At 38.8% G+C, this 20,910-nt stretch overlaps 1 protein-coding gene across 1 annotated transcript in view; it reads right to left on the bottom strand.

Annotated features, from left to right (window-relative positions):
- Positions 1-20,910, bottom strand: part of ulk4 (unc-51 like kinase 4) — a 92,538-nt gene that overhangs the window by 36,481 nt on the left and 35,147 nt on the right. Inside the window, exons 20-30 of the mRNA XM_042489922.1 lie at positions 20,389-20,550; positions 19,569-19,754; positions 17,883-18,010; positions 11,957-12,090; positions 11,522-11,643; positions 11,071-11,127; positions 10,711-10,762; positions 9,657-9,751; positions 6,519-6,570; positions 4,603-4,807; positions 3,096-3,188 (exon numbers count right to left, since the gene is read on the bottom strand). Coding sequence (XP_042345856.1) covers positions 3,096-3,188; positions 4,603-4,807; positions 6,519-6,570; positions 9,657-9,751; positions 10,711-10,762; positions 11,071-11,127; positions 11,522-11,643; positions 11,957-12,090; positions 17,883-18,010; positions 19,569-19,754; positions 20,389-20,550 — 1,286 coding nt within the window. The remainder of the gene's footprint in view (positions 1-3,095; positions 3,189-4,602; positions 4,808-6,518; positions 6,571-9,656; positions 9,752-10,710; positions 10,763-11,070; positions 11,128-11,521; positions 11,644-11,956; positions 12,091-17,882; positions 18,011-19,568; positions 19,755-20,388; positions 20,551-20,910) is intronic.

The raw sequence follows: 20,910 nt of genomic DNA, 5'->3' as shown, positions 1-20,910 counted from the left end.
ATGAGTTACTGTATCATCTAAAGGACAATTTAAAATATTGTTCTCATGCATTCATTCACCCCAGAGAACAGCTCAGTAAAACAGGCTGTTAGATGCAATTACAGACTTTTAGCATGTGAAAACGACCACCTTGGTGTTGTTCACACTTAATGATTCCACTTTTCTCGTGCTTATAGACTTAGGAGTCCAAATGTCTGCAACAATTTGGTGATGTAATGGTTTTGCAAGATTGAGTCTATGTCAAGCTGTAAAATACTGATAAAAGAACAGAAATATACATAGACTAGTTGCTAGTCAGTTATTAGTTGCTTAAGATAAAGATACTTCTAAAAAACAGTTAATCTGGGAAAAATACTACTTGATACTTGTTAGGTGTGAAAGCCACATCAGCACACATTTGGGAGAAAGACACGTCTGAGGACACTGAAACATACTTGGGCATTCACACATGTAACCACACAGCATAAGGTTCTTTGGCTAAAGGTCATAGTAAATGTAGTTGTTTGAAGGTGTGCCTGGGCTGTGATAATGCAGAGAGAAACAGCAGGCTGCCTTCCCAACGTTAATGTCCCCAATTTACCATCTAATTACCGCTCGGCTGGCTTCATAGCCACACTTATCTAACCAAGACCCAGGCAATTTAATTTCTGATTGTATAACGGCAGCGATGGAGGGAGAGTTGTGGAGAGAGGGCACCGAGAAAGAGAGAAATGTGGACTAATGTTAATAAATTAGAGATGGTGAGAGAAAGAAAACGAGGGAGACAGAGGAAAAAATGTAAAATATTGTTAATAATGTCAGAGGAAGAAGAGTGAGAGAAAAACAGAGATGTAGAGAGAAGAGTGCTGACACCAATTTGAAAAGTTCACGTCCATCTACTTGTGTCAAGGAAGGAAGGGGATGAGGAGAGGTGGAGGGAGAGAAGGATGGAGACGAGAGGGGGTAATATTACTGATAAGGGAAGTAGGGGCGTATTCAGCTATGAGAGTGAACCCTGAACTCTGGGAGGGGCTGGGGGGGTGGATGGAGATGGAGGGAGAGTGGGATATTAGCGATAAGAGGTTTGTTGAGTTAGTACTGCTGAAGTAGATAAAATAAGTGGATGGAAGCAAGGTAAGAAATGAAGGAAGGACAAAACAGAAGGTTATTCATGGTTGCAGTAAGTAATACTTAGTGTTGAATGATGAGAGATGAAATAAAGAACTACGGATGAAAATGCACCCTTTTCTCTCCTACTTTTTCTTGCTTTCTCTTTCGAGCAATGAGGTGATGCAGGTCAATTCATGCTACCTCATCCATAAACACGTTATCCCCTCTATACTTGTCTCCTACCCTTTGCCAACATTTTCTCTCCTTCCCAATGTTACCTTTACCCCACTAACTCAATCTCTGTCTCTATTTCCTCCTTATCCTTCCTTCCACCCCTCCATCCGCTTCGTGACTTCCCAGTCTCTCCCTGCCTCCTCCTCTTTTTTCAGCCTCACTTTCTGTTTCTGTCAACAGCTGAAAAAAGAAGACAGATGACCAGAGAATCAAGACTTACTGACAGCTGCTGTCAGAACACATCTATCAAACACATATATATCAGCACACGCAGGAGCAATTGCAAACACACACACACACACACGCGCGCGCACACACACACACACGCAGGTGAGTCATCTTATGTTTAGACTATCAGCAGTTTCCCCATGCAACTAAACCAGAAAACACATCATTAACTCTTTTTATTTTGGAGTCAGATGACTGCCTACTCAAGATATGTTTTTAAATTCCTGAATAGCGATTCACTCTCGACATTATGCAGTAGTGAATTTTACTTTAACGCCAGCAATAATTTTGTCTTGGTGTCATGTATTTAAAGAGTGTGCAGTACACTTTTCACAAAGCTCTTCAGGAGTAGCTGGTGTGCAAAGATGTATCAGCACAATATGTCAGGTCTTTACGCATCTTGGCTGATACAGCACCTCATGTCTGCCACTAAACTGATTACTAATGTAAAAAACACTGGCTTTAAGAGGGGTGAAGGAGATCACTGCAAATAGTAAGTGTGAGTGTGTTTGTGAATTTATCCGTGTGTGTGTGTGTGGTTTTGAATAAAAAACAGCTAGTAATGATTCACAGAGCTGAACTGGGAATGACTGGCCTTGGCATTAAAACATTACACATAGAGCACCTAAAATGTGCCTGTGTGTATTTGTGTGTGTGTCTGCTTGGACTGCAAAACACTTCGACACTACTGAAGGTTGGTCTTGGATAAAAACAGAATGGTGGAGCCAAAAGTATCTCCAGTTAACAAATATACTGTATACTACATACAACATACTGTACACCTAAAATCAAATACACAGTCTTCTCTACTCTCCAATGAACTTTTTCAAGTTAAAGGGACAGTTCAAAATCAAAAGTACATATTTTGGAGATATGTCTGACTTCTCTCCAATACAATGGAACTAGAAAGCACTCCGCTTGTGATTTAGCACGTGGAAAGCAAACACCTACTCATGGATGAGAGGCCTGTGCTTGTGACAGTGTAAGATGTAAACATTATTGTTGTCCTCTTAGCTGAAATGTATAAGTTAGCTCAGTGATGCTAGGTGAGCTAGCATTAGATGCACACCTCTTCTGTGCAGTAATACAGTTGGTGGGTGTAGTTTGGCAGAAAAAAAAATAGTTCCTATATAAAACTGCTTACAACAAGGTCTGCGGATTACCTTGAGTAACTGGATCATGATTTCTGAAAAAGAGACATTACTGTTGAGCTTTTCAAATACATTTTTGGCGCTTTGAACATCACACACCGAGTGCTATCTAGTTCCATGATATTGGAGAGAAGGCAAGCATCTCTACGACTTATAACTGCAACATTCTGCAACTCACATCAAAACAATCCAGATTAATAACTAGCAGTTAAGGTAAGAGGAAAACATATTTTTTTATTTTGGGGTGAACGGTCCCTTAAATAGAACTTGGGACAATACTGTAAGGTACAATAAGGTTGTATTTTGGTGTTACCATGCCTCAATAGAGTCTTGTTGTGTGTGTGTGTGTATAATTGAAATGTGTGACTAATTGCGTGCGTGTGTGCGCAGTACCTGCAGATGTGCGTGCTGTTTTCAGTCATCGATACCAGCAGTTTGAATGCGTAGAGCGGGATGGGCTCTGCTGCTCGAAAAAGAGACTCATACCTAGACACAAACATGCACGAGTACAACATTTGGCTTTCATAGTGTGAATAATTAATGTACTGTTCTGATCATTAGTAACAGAGTGTAAACTGGAACAGATCTGGGGAGAGGGGTGGAGAGGAGGGGGAGGGGAGAACTAGAGTTATAATAGGAGACAGAGCAAAAAAGGGAAATGTGGGAAGAGGAGCAGAGGAGAGAATTTGAGAAGCAAAGAGGGGAGATGTGAGTGTGAGGAGGAGAAACGGGGGTGGAACTAAAGGTGAACAAGAGGTAACACACCAGGCAACCATGAGAGAGAGGAACATTTTAAAAAGACAGATATAAATAATAATGGTATAGGATGAGACATTATAGATCCACATAGAGGGAATGAAGAAAAGTGAGAAAAACAGACCATGAATGTCAACGTCTATTTTGTATTTTTCTTACTCTGTCATGATATGAACTTCTGCAAACTGCATTTGTCTGTCTCTGCTCTCCACAGATTGTGAGCTCATGTGATGCCAACACTCATAAAGACAGATGCTTGTCAGTTTGCTGTATCTGACAAGAATGTGGCGTGAACCCACAGAGGCAGGACACAAGACACAAAATACTCTAAATATTCCATTTTAAAGTGCTAAAAGTATCATAACTATTTACCAAATTACTGGTATCCATAACAGACTGTTGCCTGTTAATAAACCCCAAGAAAATGAGTTAATCATCATAAAATGACAGGTAGATATACCTGTTTTATTTCAAGAAATCAGGGCCTTACTTACTGAGCTCCGGCACTATCACCTAGTGTTACTGAGCTACAAAAGTTTAAATTATTTTTGACCACTGTATTCCTGCTGTTTTGGCTTGAATATTGTGTCAATTTACATCTAGAATTTTACCAAACAAGTGTGGCACTTGCATAAGCCATTGGCCAAGTAGAACTTCATGGAGCACTGTCAAAGTTGTAAAAGAGGGACTGAAGGATTTTAAAAAATTATAAGGATTATTGATGACAATACTTTTGACTCATAGATAGTTCCCTTTTAATGCAAATTGTAGTGCCTGTGAATTGTATTTTGTCTCCCTTTGCGTCTCAGTCTGCAACTTTGTGTTCTCACTGCTGACTGTCTTGGCCAGATCTCCCTTGGTAAAGAGATTCTTTGTCTCAATGGGACCAATCTAGTTAAATAAAGGTTAAATGAATAAAAACTAAACCACTGGTACAAAACAGAGGATGGGAATCATTTCAAAGATGGTCTTATTTACATTACATTTCTTATCTTATGCATCACAATCAATTTGGTAACATTGCATTTATGTTAAAAATGCCACTCAGAAAACCTATAACTCTTTTCTGTTCCAACTGAAACTAAATATAAAGGAGAACACCAGAAACACTCTCAAGCTGATATTTAGTAGGAGTCCAACCAACCTTGGAAGCAGAGATTTGATGATAAGAGCTGAGATCTCATCACAAGAGCTTCCATCATCTCCTCCTTTCGCTGTCCTTCCTCCTTCCTCTCTTCTCTCTCTCTTTTCCTCTGTCTCCTCCTCATCCTCCGTTCCATCACTCTCCTGGACCAGCAGGACAAGACTGAGTTCGGACAGCACCCTCAAAACAAACACAGACCACTCCACTGGAGCACACACACAGAAAGAGAGTATCAATATATACAATGTACAAGAAGTCTTCACTGTGTGTGTCACTAGTCAGTAGTAGCTTTTGGCTACATCTTGGCTGTAAGAAAGTCTTTTAGTTGTGGGAGGAAGGAAGCTGGAGACCCTGGAGAGAACCCACGCAGACATGGGGAGAACATGCAAACTCCGCACAGAATCCTGTTCCAACTGGGATTTGAACCAAGGACCCTCTCGCTGTGAGGCAACAGTGCTAACCACAAAGCCACTGTGCTGCCCAGTGTAACATCATATGACTATTATTTTCTAGAAATATGTTGATTTAGAGTCAGCGCTTATGCCAAAATACAAGATTCAACTTTAGGATGTCAGTGGAACTCAAGACTGAGAGAAAAAGATGTTCAGTGACATGTTTTGACTTATTTGGTGTATGAACATTAATGTTTTTTACTTGAAGCCAGTCAAGTTGCAGTTTATATCCATGTTTGTTCAGATCAGTTTAATATATAGAAGACTCTGAAGCAATTAAAAAAAATGGTAAAATGCCATTAGTGGGGCAACTTCTAGCTCACTGGGTAGAGTGTGCACTCCACATGCCTCAGGCTTATGCAGCGGCCCCGGTTCGTGTACAGCTTGTGGCCCTTTGCCACATGTCATAATCCCCTCTCTATCCTACCTTTCCTGTCTCTCTCAAGCTGTCCTACAAATAAAGAGAAAATAACCCCAAAAATAATCTTTAAAAAAAATGGTATTAGTGTATTATTTGGCAAAACATGGATGCTTTACATACATCTTCAACCTGCTAGCACTGAAGATCCATACAATCACCAAAGTTTCAAGATTAGTGTCAGCAATTCATTAACCAACCAGATGTATCCCCTTCTGTTTCTGAGCTGTGATGTTGAATAATTGCTGGGAAAGTGTTTTTGCAGAGCAATATGATGTCACAGTGAAGTTGACCTTTCACCTTTGGGTATTAAATGCCATCATTTTTTAAAAAAAATATTCTATTCGACATTTGTGGGAAATGTAGTGATAATTAGCATGTGAAAACTTCAGACATGCTCTGTCAGGTCAAAGTGACGTTTGACCACTAAAAATCTCATCAATGAACTCTCATCATTGCTGTGTCCAAGTGGATGTTTTTGCTAAATTTGAGCTAATCCCCTCAAGGCGTTCTTGTGATATTGCGTTCATGAGAATGGGATGGACTGACAATCTAAAAATATAATGTCTCTGACCAGGGCTGTCACCAGCGCGGAATCATAATTTTTTTTTTTTTAAAAATAACCAAAAAAGGCGAATTTAATAAAAGCCATGCCAAACAAGTTACATCAATAAGAGAGTGCAATAGTATAAACATTATAGTAGGTAGTACATATACTTAGATACTAGCACACCAACATACAGGTAGGCTCAGAGCTGGACTTGAGCTCTTTCCAAACATCATGATAACAAGTAAAGAGGAAACAAAGGATCAATGTCCCACACAAAACAAGGACATCATTTTACTTGGAGAAACTGGTGGTTGCATGGTAAGCACATAAGTATTTAGCTTAAATCGCCCCGATCTTTCTTAACTTTCTTTGCTACTCTTTCCCCATTTGCCATTTCCTCTGGTTCTTTTTCTTACTCACTCACTCTGACATTTGCCTCAATTTCCACATCTCCTCCCTCTTCCCTTTCTCAAAAATCACCCTCTGTCTATCTTACCATTTCTGCTGAAAGCCAGTGTTGTCAGAGGAGGCAGGATGGACTCCACAACCTTTAAGAGACAAACATAGACAAAAGAAACTTTACACATCTCACACAGCATTGTTCCTTGATCAGGATTCTCTGTAGGAAGCTGATTACATATTTGGTGTTATTTAAATTCATGTGCAGATAATGTCTCAGTGCCATGAAACAACTCAGGTGAAAATGGACTGAAATTCTGTAGCAGGAAAAAAAAATCACTTGCAGAAAATGTACCAGCAAAATCGTTGTCAATGTGCTGAGGGATTTTATAGGTAAAAGGTCACATTCAGTCTCGCTACTGATGATAAACAGTATATATATTATCAATAGTGCATTTTGGTTTTGTGGTTTCTCATTTGAAAGAGAAAAAGGTATATCAACAAAAGCAATTTCCGCCTTTCCTCTGGAAAACTACTTAATATACAGCAAATCTGAAAACAGGATATATTTTTAGATTGAACTGAATAGGAGACACTGTACTATATTAATTCAGTGGACATAAACCACACAGGCCACTGTCACAGAGGATCAAATTACTATGGAAATGCACTGCTGAATGATCTCTTTGATCAAACACACACACACAAATGTACTTTCGTAACTGTCAAAGTCCTTATTTAGGCATGAATCTGCATTGCATGAATTTGCATGATTACAAATATTACCATAGAAACAACACTAATGCTGAGTGAGTGTGTGTGAGGTCATTACATTGAAAGCCAGAGTGAGGAAACTACAAAGGATGTTGTCCAGCACTTAATGGTGTGTGTATTAATATCACAACCATCAAAAGACTGGATAGAGTGTGTGTGGACAAAAGGCTTGGTGCAATTTATCTGAACTGTGAACTATGGGTGACATATCCCCTCACTATCTAAAATCCTTTCTTTTCCTCATTTTCTGTTTTTGATCTCTTATCTAGTTACCCCGCTACCTATTGTACAAGTTGTGCCAAAAAAGAAAGAAAAGAAAAAAAGTTTTTCCTATCACAACAGTTGTAACAAGATTAATTTTCTTTGCTTTGCTTCACAGACATTTCACCTGTATTCTCACAGGACTAGAGATAATGAAATGTAGCATATACCTTTCATTTCTCCCCTTTACCATTTGAAAATAACAGGCAACAGCTGGTTTCCTGAAATTCTACTTCTGTTTCTTGTGGTAAACAAACCTCATATGTATATCATTAATTAGGCAGTGCACTGCTTTTTTAATAACATAACTGCTGTGCTAAAGCTAATTCATATATTTAATTCACAGACAAACAGGCTTTAGTTAGCATGCAGCTGTTAGATACGGACAATAGTCTATAAAGATGCTCTATATATCTTGGCCTTGCAAAAAGACTGAATAATTTTTGCTGCAATGCCATTTGCAAACACGATGGTGTTTTTTTTTTCTATTTGCCAAAGCAACAAACTCAACGTCCTAATTAACTTAATTTAATACTGTTAACAGTTATTTTCTGAATGCTTAAATAGTGACTCTTGAAGCACTATCTGTGAAACCATGAGCACTTTTAGCCAATGCATTTACCAGTTGTGTGCCAAACTGAATGAACGTTCTCTGCTTTACACTCTGTAATTTGACACACTGTACTTCACATGTACAAACTGCTTACAAACTGCTATGCCCTGCATACAGAAAAAGGGGAAAAAAAGGCACACGTGTTTTTTATTTCTACTGCTTATTCAAATAATTTTTTGTATGTACTGTATGGATGCAAAATCACATTTTTTCCCAAGAGTTTAAATAGTTTTGCAAACATAGTTTGCTTTTGCAAGATATTTATAATATTTTGCTGGTTTGGTGTAAGGTTTCTCAGTAAGTGTGGAGTTATGAAAAAATGGCCTATAGTTTCAAAGAAAGTGCCAAAGAAATCAGAAAAAAAGGTGAAATAGTGATACCAGTACACCCATCAGACCACTTCTCCCGTAACTACTTAATTGCTACTTAGTGTTTAGTGTTGTTCTCTATGTACTGAATCATAACCATGTTGCCGTCTTTTAGAGATAAAAGTTTTAATCCTCTGTTTTAAATAAAAGTTTAACACTTGGCCTTTTATTCTGAATTTTAAAATATGCTAACATAACAAGAAGTAATGAACAAACCTTTGTGGCTGAAAGCACATTTAGTGTGATAACATCATGCTCAGAGACTGAAGTCTATTATATATATTTAAAATTGGATTTGTTGACAGCTGTTAGTTCAGATTTTTAAAAGGTCTGTATCAAGTGTGTGTAACCTATGGAGTGCTGTAACTGTTTAGACGTAAACTAACTCAAACATGAGTGTCCTTGTCCAGCGGGCAATAAAAGTTAATCGGAGCTGGCTGGTGGTAATTAAAGTGTCTTCCTGTGTTATTGACTATCAGCAGCAGCAAACCTCCTCTTTTGCTCCTTTCCTCTATTCCTCATCTCTTTTCTTTTCTCGCCCTCAATCCTGTCTGCTTCCTGCTGCTCTCCACTTCCATACGTCAATAGTCATTAAACACAATCTCATCGGCCTATTCTATGCACATACACGTACGATCATTCAGACATGCACACACGCACACGCACGCACGCACGTGCACACACACACACACACACACACACACACACACACACACACACACACACACACACACACACACACACACACACACACACACACACCTGATGAGACTCTGTTGGTTCAATAGTTGATTAGTGTCTTGCCTGATCGTGCACCCTCTGTCCTCTGCCCACTAATAGACAGGTTTAGTAGACTGGAAGATACACGCTGAATATAAAACCAGGAAACAGACAAAAACTAGAGATATTCATGGGGACACTTAAACATACACCTTTTATACAATTCTTGGAGCCCTCACTTGTTTACGGCAAGCTTTCTATCACAGAAAAACAACTTAATGAGTAAACGGTAAAAAATGTATGGTAGATATCTGGCAGTTGCAGAAGTATTACAGGATACTGAGATAATTACAAGTCCCATCCTCTATTTCTTTACTTAACTCTCTGCAGACACTCTGTCAATCACACAGACAGTCATGCAAACACAAACATTTAGTTAGTGCTGTATCAGGTGGACCGACAGGAAGTTAGTTGCATATTTGCTTGCTTGCATACTTACAGCACTGTGATGTGGAGTGATGAGGGCATGGTGCTGACTCAGGACTTCCACGATGGACAGAGATGTCCTGATCAATTCCTCACACACTGCAGCACCTAATGGAAAAATCAAATATTCAGATCTACTGCATCATCACCTCAGTAAAAGCGAATAATGACCCGCAGGCTGACCAGGAACTGAGCTCCCTGCAGAGATGGTTATGTGAATACCATTTGTGAGTGTTGTTGATATTGTTGCCTTTGAGCAAGGCACTAAAGTCCCTGAGTTCCTCCATGTACTGTGCACTATGTACACTGTCTCCTCACAGCTGAATGTATCTTTCACATATTAATACATTTTTCTTATGATATAAGGATGACCTAAGAGTGTTTGTATAGCCTTAAAAACAAAACTTGATATGAAAAAAAAGTCTTACAAAATGATCCTGTTTTTCAACTGCAAAAATGCTTCATTCATTACATTTAGTCTTTATTTAATGTAATGGACCAGTGTGTAGGAATTATAATAGAATTATGTTATTATAAAGGTTGTTGTGTTTTTGTTAGCTTAAATGAACCTTTCACATTTTTAAGTTACCTGAGCGCCATTGTGGGTTCTCCTACATGGTTGAAAAGTGAATGGTATAAGGGCAACCAGTAGCTCACCTGGTAGAGCGGGCGTCCCATGCACAAAGGCTGTGTCCTGCCGCAGCAACAGGGACAAAAACCTGGCCCTTTGCTGCATGTCATCCCCTCTTTTTCTCACACTAAAAGCTGTTCTATCAAATACGGGCAAAAAGCTCCAAAATATCTTTAAAAAAAGTGAGGGGTATACAGTTGGTCACCATCTGCAACTTCGCAATGCTACTCAATCCTACACACTGGGTTTTTAAAACAGGTAAACAAAATGGATATAAAATGTCTGTTCAAAGGAAGAAATAGCAAATTTAAGAAATTTAAGAAAACACATTTGAGTGACTGCAAAGTAAAGTTTGGTCAAATAAGTAAAATATCGTAGATATTATGATATCTTATTCAACATATCTAAACATTTTATTATTACAGAAGTAACTCACCCAATGCACCAGCCAGATTTGTTTCATTTGACTCTATAGAGGTAATATAGTTCTGTGAGAAACAGAGAGGGGGATAATATATCAATTAAGCACTACAGCACTCCGTTTTTAAATATACTGTAATGTGTTGTGGGTTTGGGTCCCACAATCCCCCCAACCTAAATATTAAATGACAGCAAAAGATGTCACTATATATCCTTCAATCAATCAATGATATATTCTACATATTTTAACATGGCATATATATTGAAAAAAAATGTTAATGCATCTTAGTTTTATCGGTTATGTTTTTTGCCTGTGGTTAGTAAAACAATCACTCCACTGAAGAGACAAATAAAGAATCTTTATCTGAGCACTTACCAGCAGCAATCCAATTTGAGCGAGAAACTCTTCAGTTACAATTTGAGATCTAAAGACCTTTGAGAGGACAGAGAGTCAGTCACACAGACAAACAGGGGAGGGGTGAAAACACACAACATTTTTTTCTTGCAGGCTTTTTATACACAAACCCAAATTATGGAAATTTCACAGCACCCTCTGTAGCCAGTGAAGAAATCTGGCCCCAACCTAAACTAAGTACACCATACATGTTCTGTATTTTGTAGAAGGCCTGTACACCCATTCAGCAATGACAGTTATTAATATTTATATCAAAAAAATGACTTTTTGTGGTAAAATGGACAATACTGTGCTGAACAATGAAGATGTGTACTGGTAATTCATGAGAAAATCTGTGTGGATAAACTTGCAAGCAAAAATGACAGAACATTAAAATCAAACACTGATGAAAACTTCTTTAGGTCCAAGTTACCTGTGATGAAAGAAGTTCCAGCACTACGGGCATTGTAGGCAAAGTGTGTTTCAGCTGTCTGCTCTGAGCTGTAGATGGGTGTCTCCTCCCAATCACACCTCGTAACGCACATAAGACATCCTCTGAAGAGACAAGAGGACACAAGACAAGAGGACAAGAGGAGATTAGAAGGGATGAGAGTAGAGGGCTGCAAAATATCATTAAAAAAAAAAATTCTGTATTGTTGACATGTCGCACAAAGAGAAGAGCACAAAAAACACCATCAGATATTTGCATTGTAATTTTTTTTGCAAAAAATATGTTAAGTAAATTGAAAGTCATAAAAACATGTAGGCAAAAACAGATAATGGACAAGCACACTCATGCAGCTGGATTTGTAGTGGTTGTGTGTGTGTGTGTGTGTGTGTGTGTGTGTGTGTGTGTGTGTGTGTCTACCAAGTATTAGTGGTGCAGTGCTACTCAGATATGCAATCAGTAAATCGAGACACTGAGACAGGTATCCTGATTGGCTGGCATTCTCTCCGAGGGGTGTGGCTTTGCGCAGGTCTCTCTCCAGGTGCATCACAAGTCTAGACAGAAAGAAATACACATGCATTGCATGTCAAAATGTGTATTATTACTGATAAATTCATAGGCCTACTTCAAGGACGCAGGATGTTTTTACTCTGACTGCTTTTGGGATTTCATCGTGTTTCACCGCTGCACTCATTATGAGTTGCTCAGGAGTATTGACTTAATGACCAACGTGTAAAACTGATGAAATGATGAAGACACACTAACAATATGATTCTCACCAATGAGCTATAAAATGTTGACAGGATGCATAAAAAGAAGGGGCTGGGAGATTGGCCAGGAGAGAGACAGACAGACAGGCTCTAAGTTTGAGAACATTTTTATTCTTGTCAGACTGCTTGTATTGAACAGTAATCAATAATATTCTATTCACAAATTCATAGCAGAGCTGAAAGGTTACCACTGCTAACTGATTTTCATTACTGACACGCAAACACACCCACACGTGTGCACAGACACACACAAGCACAGACAGCATGACTGTAGACACATGCAGAGAGATTCAGAGAGGTCATACTAGTTAACAAATATTGATTCGAAGCTTTAGAGTGGGAATGGTGCAGGGGGAGTGAGGGATTACAAATTCAGTGTTTTTCCTCATAATGTTGCATAAAAGATTAGCAGCCATGGTTCACAGTTATATGGAATCCAACACAGCTGCTGTTACTCTATTAAAGGTCCAGTGCATTTAAGGGGAGCTCTAATAACCCCTGGATTTTCTATTATTGTTATGGATTTAGTGCAAAGCACAGCCTAGTTGGTACCACCAACACTAAGACCCTAAAGTATGAAAATAATTACTCCTATCAATACCTTATAGCATGTTACAAGTATTAAATGCAAAAACAGAATTAATCAAAACAATACAAAATTAAATCAACAACCAACAACAATGAGAAAAAGAAATTCCACAGTACTAGTTCTCATGTAAATGTTTTGTTTTGTAGGAGGGTGTCTTAGTTCCAACTAGAGTTAACATGCAGAGATTTGTTAAATGCAACATGGTTGAAATTTATGAAGTTGCCTCATACATGCCATGCACATTATTTGGAGGGGGTGGTTTTAGGAGGAATGGAGCAGGAAGGAAGGTTTATTGTTTTGTTTTGTTCTAATTCTGTTTCATCTTCAAATTCTTTGCTTATTTTTTAAAGGTTACCTAATGTAGATGCAAAGGTCCAGCCAGTAATGTTTTGAAGAGTTTGCCCCAATGATAAGAAGAGCTAAGAGTCTGCAGCCATGCTAGTAGCCCTGTGAGACTGTACTTTGGCATAATGACGCTCTAAGATAAATTATAACATCAGCATGCTGATATTTACATACTGTATGTTCACCATCTTAGTGTAGTGTGAATGAATGAAAGAATGAATGCCTTTATTGTCATGCATGTTCACATAGGAGATTTACTGTCTCTCATAAAAAAAAACTGTTTCCATTAGTGACATCTGGTCTAAGCACAAATCTAACTTTAACAACACCAAAGTCAAATCTATACGATGATGTCATTAGCCACAAATATAATGCAACATTTTCTTAATTCATCATGCTTATCAGTAAATCTGTCTGGATACCTGTCTGTCTCTCTGTGCGGCTCTAAACTCCGTTTCCTGTCTGTCTGCCAATTTGTCTCCCTGCGAGACTTCTGCCTGTGTGTTCCTCTTTAAGTCTTGCAGCTATTTTTTCCAATTGCTAAATAAAGAGACAAACTTGCCACCTCTCTGTCAGTCTCTGTGGGAGACTCACAAAGTACTCACACACAACTGACCTACAAGTGGCCTGCTCTGTGTGTGTGTGACTGTGTCTGTTGAAAGCCATCACACTGCACTCCCATTGGCAATCTTGACACTTCCTCAGTGAGGCCTGCGCAAGTTTATCTCAAGCAGACAAAAACACACACACGCACGAACACACATATTTTCATGCCACTGAGGAGCTAATTAAACACAACGTGCCTGGGTGAGAGCAGGACTGAGAGAAAGACGTGTGTCTGTGTGTGTGGTTGAATCATGCAGAGTGCTCGGTGGGAGAGAGACAGGCAGGTCAACTCTGACAGCTCTAACACAGTGAACAGAGGGAGAGCAAGGAGAGGAATGGAGAAAATGTGTGTGAGAGAAAGAGACAGAGACAGAGAGACAGAGTTATGTGTAAAGGGAGGTTGTGTTCAGATTTTACGGAATTTGGTCATTTCCATATCTAAATATAATAAATAACATAGCTAAAATAAAAAAAAAAAATCAGTATATGATGCTCTGGCAAAAAGGCTGTGATGTCAATGAGGAAATAATATTTTGTAACAAAATTTTGTTTTCCCAAAGTTAATTTATTTCATTGTCCAATATATTCCTGGATTTGTCCACATCTAATTTGTTTTAATTGTTAACAGCTGAAGATATGCTTTTTATGTCCTTTGTGAATTGTACTCTGGGACATCAGTGTTCATCAAAGCCACACTCAAAAAGCAAGTGAATTCATTATGCATAATGGCATGTTCAAGGACGTATACTTTTGTCAGATTTTATATGAACTGTTACTAATGATCTAATAAATTCTGTTATGGAATTGGGATGCAGCATATAATCTAAACTTGTGTAGAATAGTGCAAAAACATTTAACTGACTTGTTTCTAACTATATTTATGCTAACGTAAGAGAGCTCCTCAGCAGCTGCCAAGGAGAAGTTTTGTGATTATGTTATTCAAAGATAATAATATGGTGTATACAGTTTGACAGTTTAGTAACTAAAAATCCTTTTAAAGACATGGTAATAATAGGTTGTGTCAACAAGCCTCACTAAAACTAACCTTTACCTTATCCCTTCATGGAAAAGTTAATCTTGCAGTCCACAATTGTAAAATGTCAGAGAGTGATAGCTCAGAAAAAGAAGTGTCAGAAGAGGGGAGGGGAGATAGTGCGATAGAGACATTAAAAAAAAAAAAGAAAACTCACTGTGAGAAAAAGAGAGAGGGGGAGAAGAAATGGCAGGGAGAGAAACAGTTATGAGGATCCATATGTCAGTAATCTAGGGCATCTTTTTCAAACTGAAAATACCAACTGGTCATAAATTACCAGGGGAACTGGCTGTGTGTATGTATATCATGCATATGCATCTGATCATGTGGGCTATGCACATTCACGGCTGCATTGGAAGTAAGTGTGGGGTGAAACACAGGACAACCGGCTAATGAACCATTTGAAGTTCCAGTAAAGTTACAACATACAGCAGCACAAACTGAATGTCCAAGGTACATACATTCATATTATCATTCCCACAGCTGCTGTGCTAGTTAACGCAAAGGTTACGCAGAGTACAAGTGCCTTGCTAACAGCCCCAGGCAGCATTTTTATGAAGGAAGCGTCTCTTCTAAAAGCAATCTGCTTTAAATATCAGATAACTGTGATGAAAAGCAATCTCTGAGTGCTTCTATCAGAATGTGAAACCTCTGCTTCAAGATAAATCACTCTACAAAAGCATGCATGGCTGAATTTGTTAGTTTAATAATCTAATAAATCTTTAACCCACTTTATTGTGTAACATGTCTACACCAAGTCTGTTAAATGTGACAATAAAGTTTTTTTCCTCTCTGTCTGCATTAAGCTGATGTTTTTCTACACCCAAACAAAAAGCTTTTTTAAATGTGCTTCAGTGTAAATGAATCTGAAACTGTCAGTCTTGCATTTTAGTGTGAACAGAGAACAGATCTTTTGGAAAACTATGTGTGAATGGTCAGACATGACCAGCTGCTGTCTGGCAGTACAGTTAAGAGGTCAATTTTCTATTACCTATAATTCTTAAGCAAATCAATAATGTGTTCCAAAGTCACTTTTACAAGTAAACATTTTTCACATTTCATCAAATTCTATGTCAAAGCAGTTTGACATGCCTTATAATGCTTTTGGTGCGTGTTCTTGCATTTAAAACAATGGGTATTGATGCTTTGAGTGTGTTTGGGCCTTTAGACTTAGAGGACTATGACAAACCATCTAACCAGAATGAAAAGCTGTACTTACAGATGTGCCCTTTCAACCGATCAAGAAATCACACTAGTTTGTTAACACGATTCTTGGACTGACAGGACTGCTCGGCTGGTGCTAGATATTGCTTAATATATACCAAATTAACTATGTGAAACAATATTGCTGTGGTAGTTACACAAAATGTCAATTTCTTTCAAAAGAATATCACAAAAACAAAAACCTGGAGCACAATTTTGGATTTGCCTCATCACACTGTATAGTGAAGAGGGAATTTAGTTTTAGCTATAGCAGAGCTGCGTACGAGAATACACTCTGAAAACTACAGCTAAATAATTAAAGGGGGATCCCACCCTGAAATGGAATTCACAAATGGTATTTGTTTGTTCTCTGACAGTTCAGTCTGTGTGCAAACACAGGCAACTACATTCCAGAGAAACTAATTAGCCAGTGGTCTGACAGACTGAGTGGAGTTATGAGTAAGCTTCACTGGTCCAGATCTCAGTACAGTCAGTCAGTAGGAGGGTGCAGGGGGTACACTATGTGGTAAAATAATAATTAACCAGACACATCACTCTTCGGCAACATACATGGTTTATAACCCCCTTACAGTACAGTTAAATTAAAAAGAGAGTGACACTTTAATCACTGAAATGAGTTAGAGTGAGACATGCTGCATCAGGGGACATGCAGGGGAGATGTGCCACAGATCTCTTGTATAATTATCACATCTGGTTTATCATATATTCCAGAGCTGCTTCTGTGCTGGGAAGGGTCACATAAAGTTTTACTTTCTTCTAAACAACACAAAAAGCCAAACTAAAATTAAATAAAATTCAGTTCATCTAGCTCCAAGAGCTGTTAATGCAGAGCTTTGAATACCCACTGGACTACGCATATGAAATCAGTCAGATTTCATTTCCATATAAAATCTGGCTAGAGCATGTTTTAGACTTTAGGCCTTGTTTACATCTGATATTAACATGCGTCCTGAGTGATCAGTTCACAAGTGAACAGTTCTATATACAGATGTGAACACACAAGCTGTGTCCTCCTTAATGTGTCCTGGGCCACAATGAAGGACCGCCTCCTTAGCTGATGTCCTTGCTTATCTGATGCCCAATGAGATTCAAAGCTGAGGGACGCTCTCTGCAGTTACTCTTCTGCCAGTCAACTATGAATTCAACATTTGCCTGATTTGCATGAGCTTACACAGCAGCAGTGCCAACAAACACACCTACAGTTAAACTCAACTCTGACGTTAACTGGTTAAGAACTGTGAGGCAACATTAGCCATTCGATGCTAACAGTTAGCCCTGTCATTGTGTGTGTGTGGCTGGGCGGACTCATACCAACTGCCACAGCACAGAGCTCACATCACCACAGCAGTGTCTCCAGGACCTAGGACTTATATGATAAAGAGAGAGAGTGGGGGAAGGAGGAGCTGCGACTCAATATACTGTGCACAGCCATACAATTAAATAAGATTACATGTTCAATAGTAAAGGCTGTCAGTGTGCATATAGCATGTAAAACCTCCCACCAATACAAATACAACATCAATGCATTTGGTCTTTGTAAATGTAAATGATGTATTTATCAACACATAGAGCTGAAAAGCGAGATCTAATTGGTCGCTTGAGATGTATGTTAAGACACATTCTAATGCCGGGTGTGAAGAGACAGACTTTAAGCTGTCCACTTGTGGTGGGATCACCTAACACGCATGTTAATACCAGGTGAAAAACCGGCTCTATGTGTATGAGTGCATGTGCACGCCTGTGTGTGCTTGTGTGTAGGTGTGAGTGAGTGTTGTTTACCTGTGTTGACAGCAGTACAGCAGTGTGTGTGTATTGTCCTGTATTAGTAGCAGTAGTAGTAGTAATGCTTTGGCTCTTGTTACTGTGGATGGACTCTCAAGACAGCGCATCACCTTTGACACCAAATCCTGAAAAACACAAATAAATAAAGTGAAAATGTGTGGTTATGAATGCTTCTGCTGATGTACAGTACAATACTAAGCTTTGCAATTCAAAAACAAGCAAGCTAATTGGAACAGGCTATTAACATTGCGAAGTGACACCTGACCTAACATCCCAACTAAGTAGGTTGATTTAGAGAATGAAGAGAAAACAAAAATGTCTGCACACTGTACATGGTGTTGTTCTCAGTTATCCGTTATCAAAATATATTACTGCAATATATCCAAATAATGTATGCAAAGAAATGAGAAATTATTCAACGTAACATTTCCCTAAGGTGTTTAGAAAAAAATGAAAATGTGTCAACTAACAGGCTAAAACTTAATCAGCTCAGACTCCAAATTATCACACAACATGCACACACACACACAACACACACACACACACAAAACAAACTTGTATGCCTACAGCTACTTTAGACATCCATTCACTCAGCATAAACTCAGCGGCAGTAACTGGTTGGAAAAATTTGTGACTGGCCAACATTCATTACCATTATCATTATCACCAACACCATACGCTTCTAACTGTGTGTGTCTGTGTGTGAGTTAATGTGAGAGAATGTGCATGCATGTGTGTTTATGGGGCGACACACCAAGTTAATTAATTTCAAAGCCCAGTAGTGTGTGCCTAGCTGATAAGTCCCTCCCCACTACCCATAATGCTCTGCTGAAGTAGAAGGCTGCAGTGCGTTCATTCAGCCAATTAGCCCAGATACTGACACACTCTACAAATTAGCGTATGTGCAGGCGCGCACACTCACACACACCGAGTGACTCTCTAACATGCATGCACACAAACACACACACTCACAGAGTTCTGTGTAAACAAACTCTTGGACTGTCTGTCTTTGTGCCACGGGAGAGAGAGGGGAGAGAGATGGGGGGTAGGGGGGTGAATGCATATCAGTGTATAATTAGAGCAGAGTTGAAGTACTAAGTTTGTATGCTGGTGTTAAATTGGAAATGCTCAATGCAAATAAATTCAGTTCAGAGTCAATTACCAATGCTAGACTCCAAGTTTAAAACCTTCAAATCAATTTTAGCCCCTCTGCCTTAGTGAGATTAGCACTTCCTATACAGTCTAGATGGGCTGTCTTATGAAAAATTAAATAAGTAATTCATCGCAAATTAGTTCGCGCACAGTTCAGTGCTAGTTCATGAACTAGAAGAAAGAAAGACAGGGAGAGGGAGAGAGACTGACAGAGGGAGAGAGGGAGGACAAAGTAAAGCTTTAGAGAATTTGATTCATTTGTTTCTCATGTTGTTGGGTTTTCATCCCTCAGTTCTTGTGTAAAAATCTTCCTATTAGTGATTTCCCTCGTAAACGTCTCCAACAATCAAACCCTCTCTAGAGATGTTACCACATAAATTTCCTTGAGAATTTCTCTCTAGTAATATCAATAAAATATAACATTATAGCATTAAGGTTATTTCTGTCTGGGTTTTCTTAGTCCAGTTGATATGTGATACGTGATATGTATGCATTTGTGTTTGACAGCTGTGCGTAAGAGTGTACACGCACCCTGCTCTGTGTGATACGATGTGTTTGGATACGTGAGGCGAGTAGGGCAGTGGCCAGAGCAGTGAGCAGGTGCTGTTGGACCCTGGCCCCTGCCCCAACCACGCCCTCCAAGATGGCTGCAGGGCCACATGTGTCAATCACTGCCAAGAAGACTGCTGGAGCTACCCGGGTTAACCTTGAAAGAGCCTGGAGACATGGAGACACATAGATAAACACACATGAACAGACAGAGGTAATAAGGTTTGCCAATCCACTGTAATGTCATGCTGCACTTGACGGTAAGCTATAAGTGCTTTAAAAAAGAAAGCAAGTGCTTATAACATGGGGTATAGAAAAGCCTATAAATGCATTTGTAATTCCATCAACTGCGCTATTACCAAAGAAGTTAATATGCGGGTCATTGAATGCTGCATGAGGGATAAGTTAATAGACACATGTAGGCTATCTATATATATCATTTAGCATGGAAAGTCAATAATTTGATTTGGGTTTTTTTAGGTCATTAAAAAAGGGAGATTCTATGATAAATTTACATCACTAATTACCAAATACAAGCAGTTCAAGAAGTCCAGTCAGTGAAGCATGTTTTCCTGCTTTTACCTTGAATTTCCAATAAATAGAAATAACTTAATTAACATGTTTTTTTCCAATATAAACCAACAGCGTAACTTTTCTATGCCAAACATTTTGGTTTGCTTCGTATAGTTAATGTTTTTTTGTGTTTGTATGTATCACTGAGATGTTAGTATGTGCACATATATGCCCACAGTTGCTCATACATGACAGTATGTATATGTGTGTTTTATGCATGTGAACTTACAGAGATGGCAGTGACTCTGACAGCCTCCACAGTAGAGTGAGTGAACAGGTACCATAGGGCGGAGCCTATCTCTGTGGTAACCAGGTGGTGGGAGGGTCCAGAGACAATGGTGGAGATGTTTTCTATGGCTTTTGCAGCCATGTGATGAACTATGGAATCATCCTGTCAGACAGACACAAAAATACTTCTCAATCACATATATTCACCTTCAAAAATTACCAGGCAGGTCATTTTAAAAAACATTACTGATTTAGGTGTTGGAGTATTGACAACTACATCTGGAATACCGGATCAAAACTTCTCAAAAGCAGAGAATATAGAGAATCTCTTACCACAGTAAATTACAAAAAACGTAGTGTTTCATCTTAATACATAATACATATGGATTTAGTAATAGTGTGGTCCATTTAGTAAAAAACATTACTGACCAGACCTTTAATAATATAACCCAACGAGAGGAACCATTAAAACTATTTGAAAATTGAAAAGGTTTTCCTGCTAAGAAACATGTGAATGGAGTCC

Source organism: Plectropomus leopardus, chromosome 7, assembly GCF_008729295.1.
Source record: "Plectropomus leopardus isolate mb chromosome 7, YSFRI_Pleo_2.0, whole genome shotgun sequence".
Taxonomy (NCBI): Eukaryota; Metazoa; Chordata; class Actinopteri; order Perciformes; family Serranidae; genus Plectropomus; species Plectropomus leopardus.
This window is presented reverse-complemented; position numbering and strand designations above follow the sequence as displayed.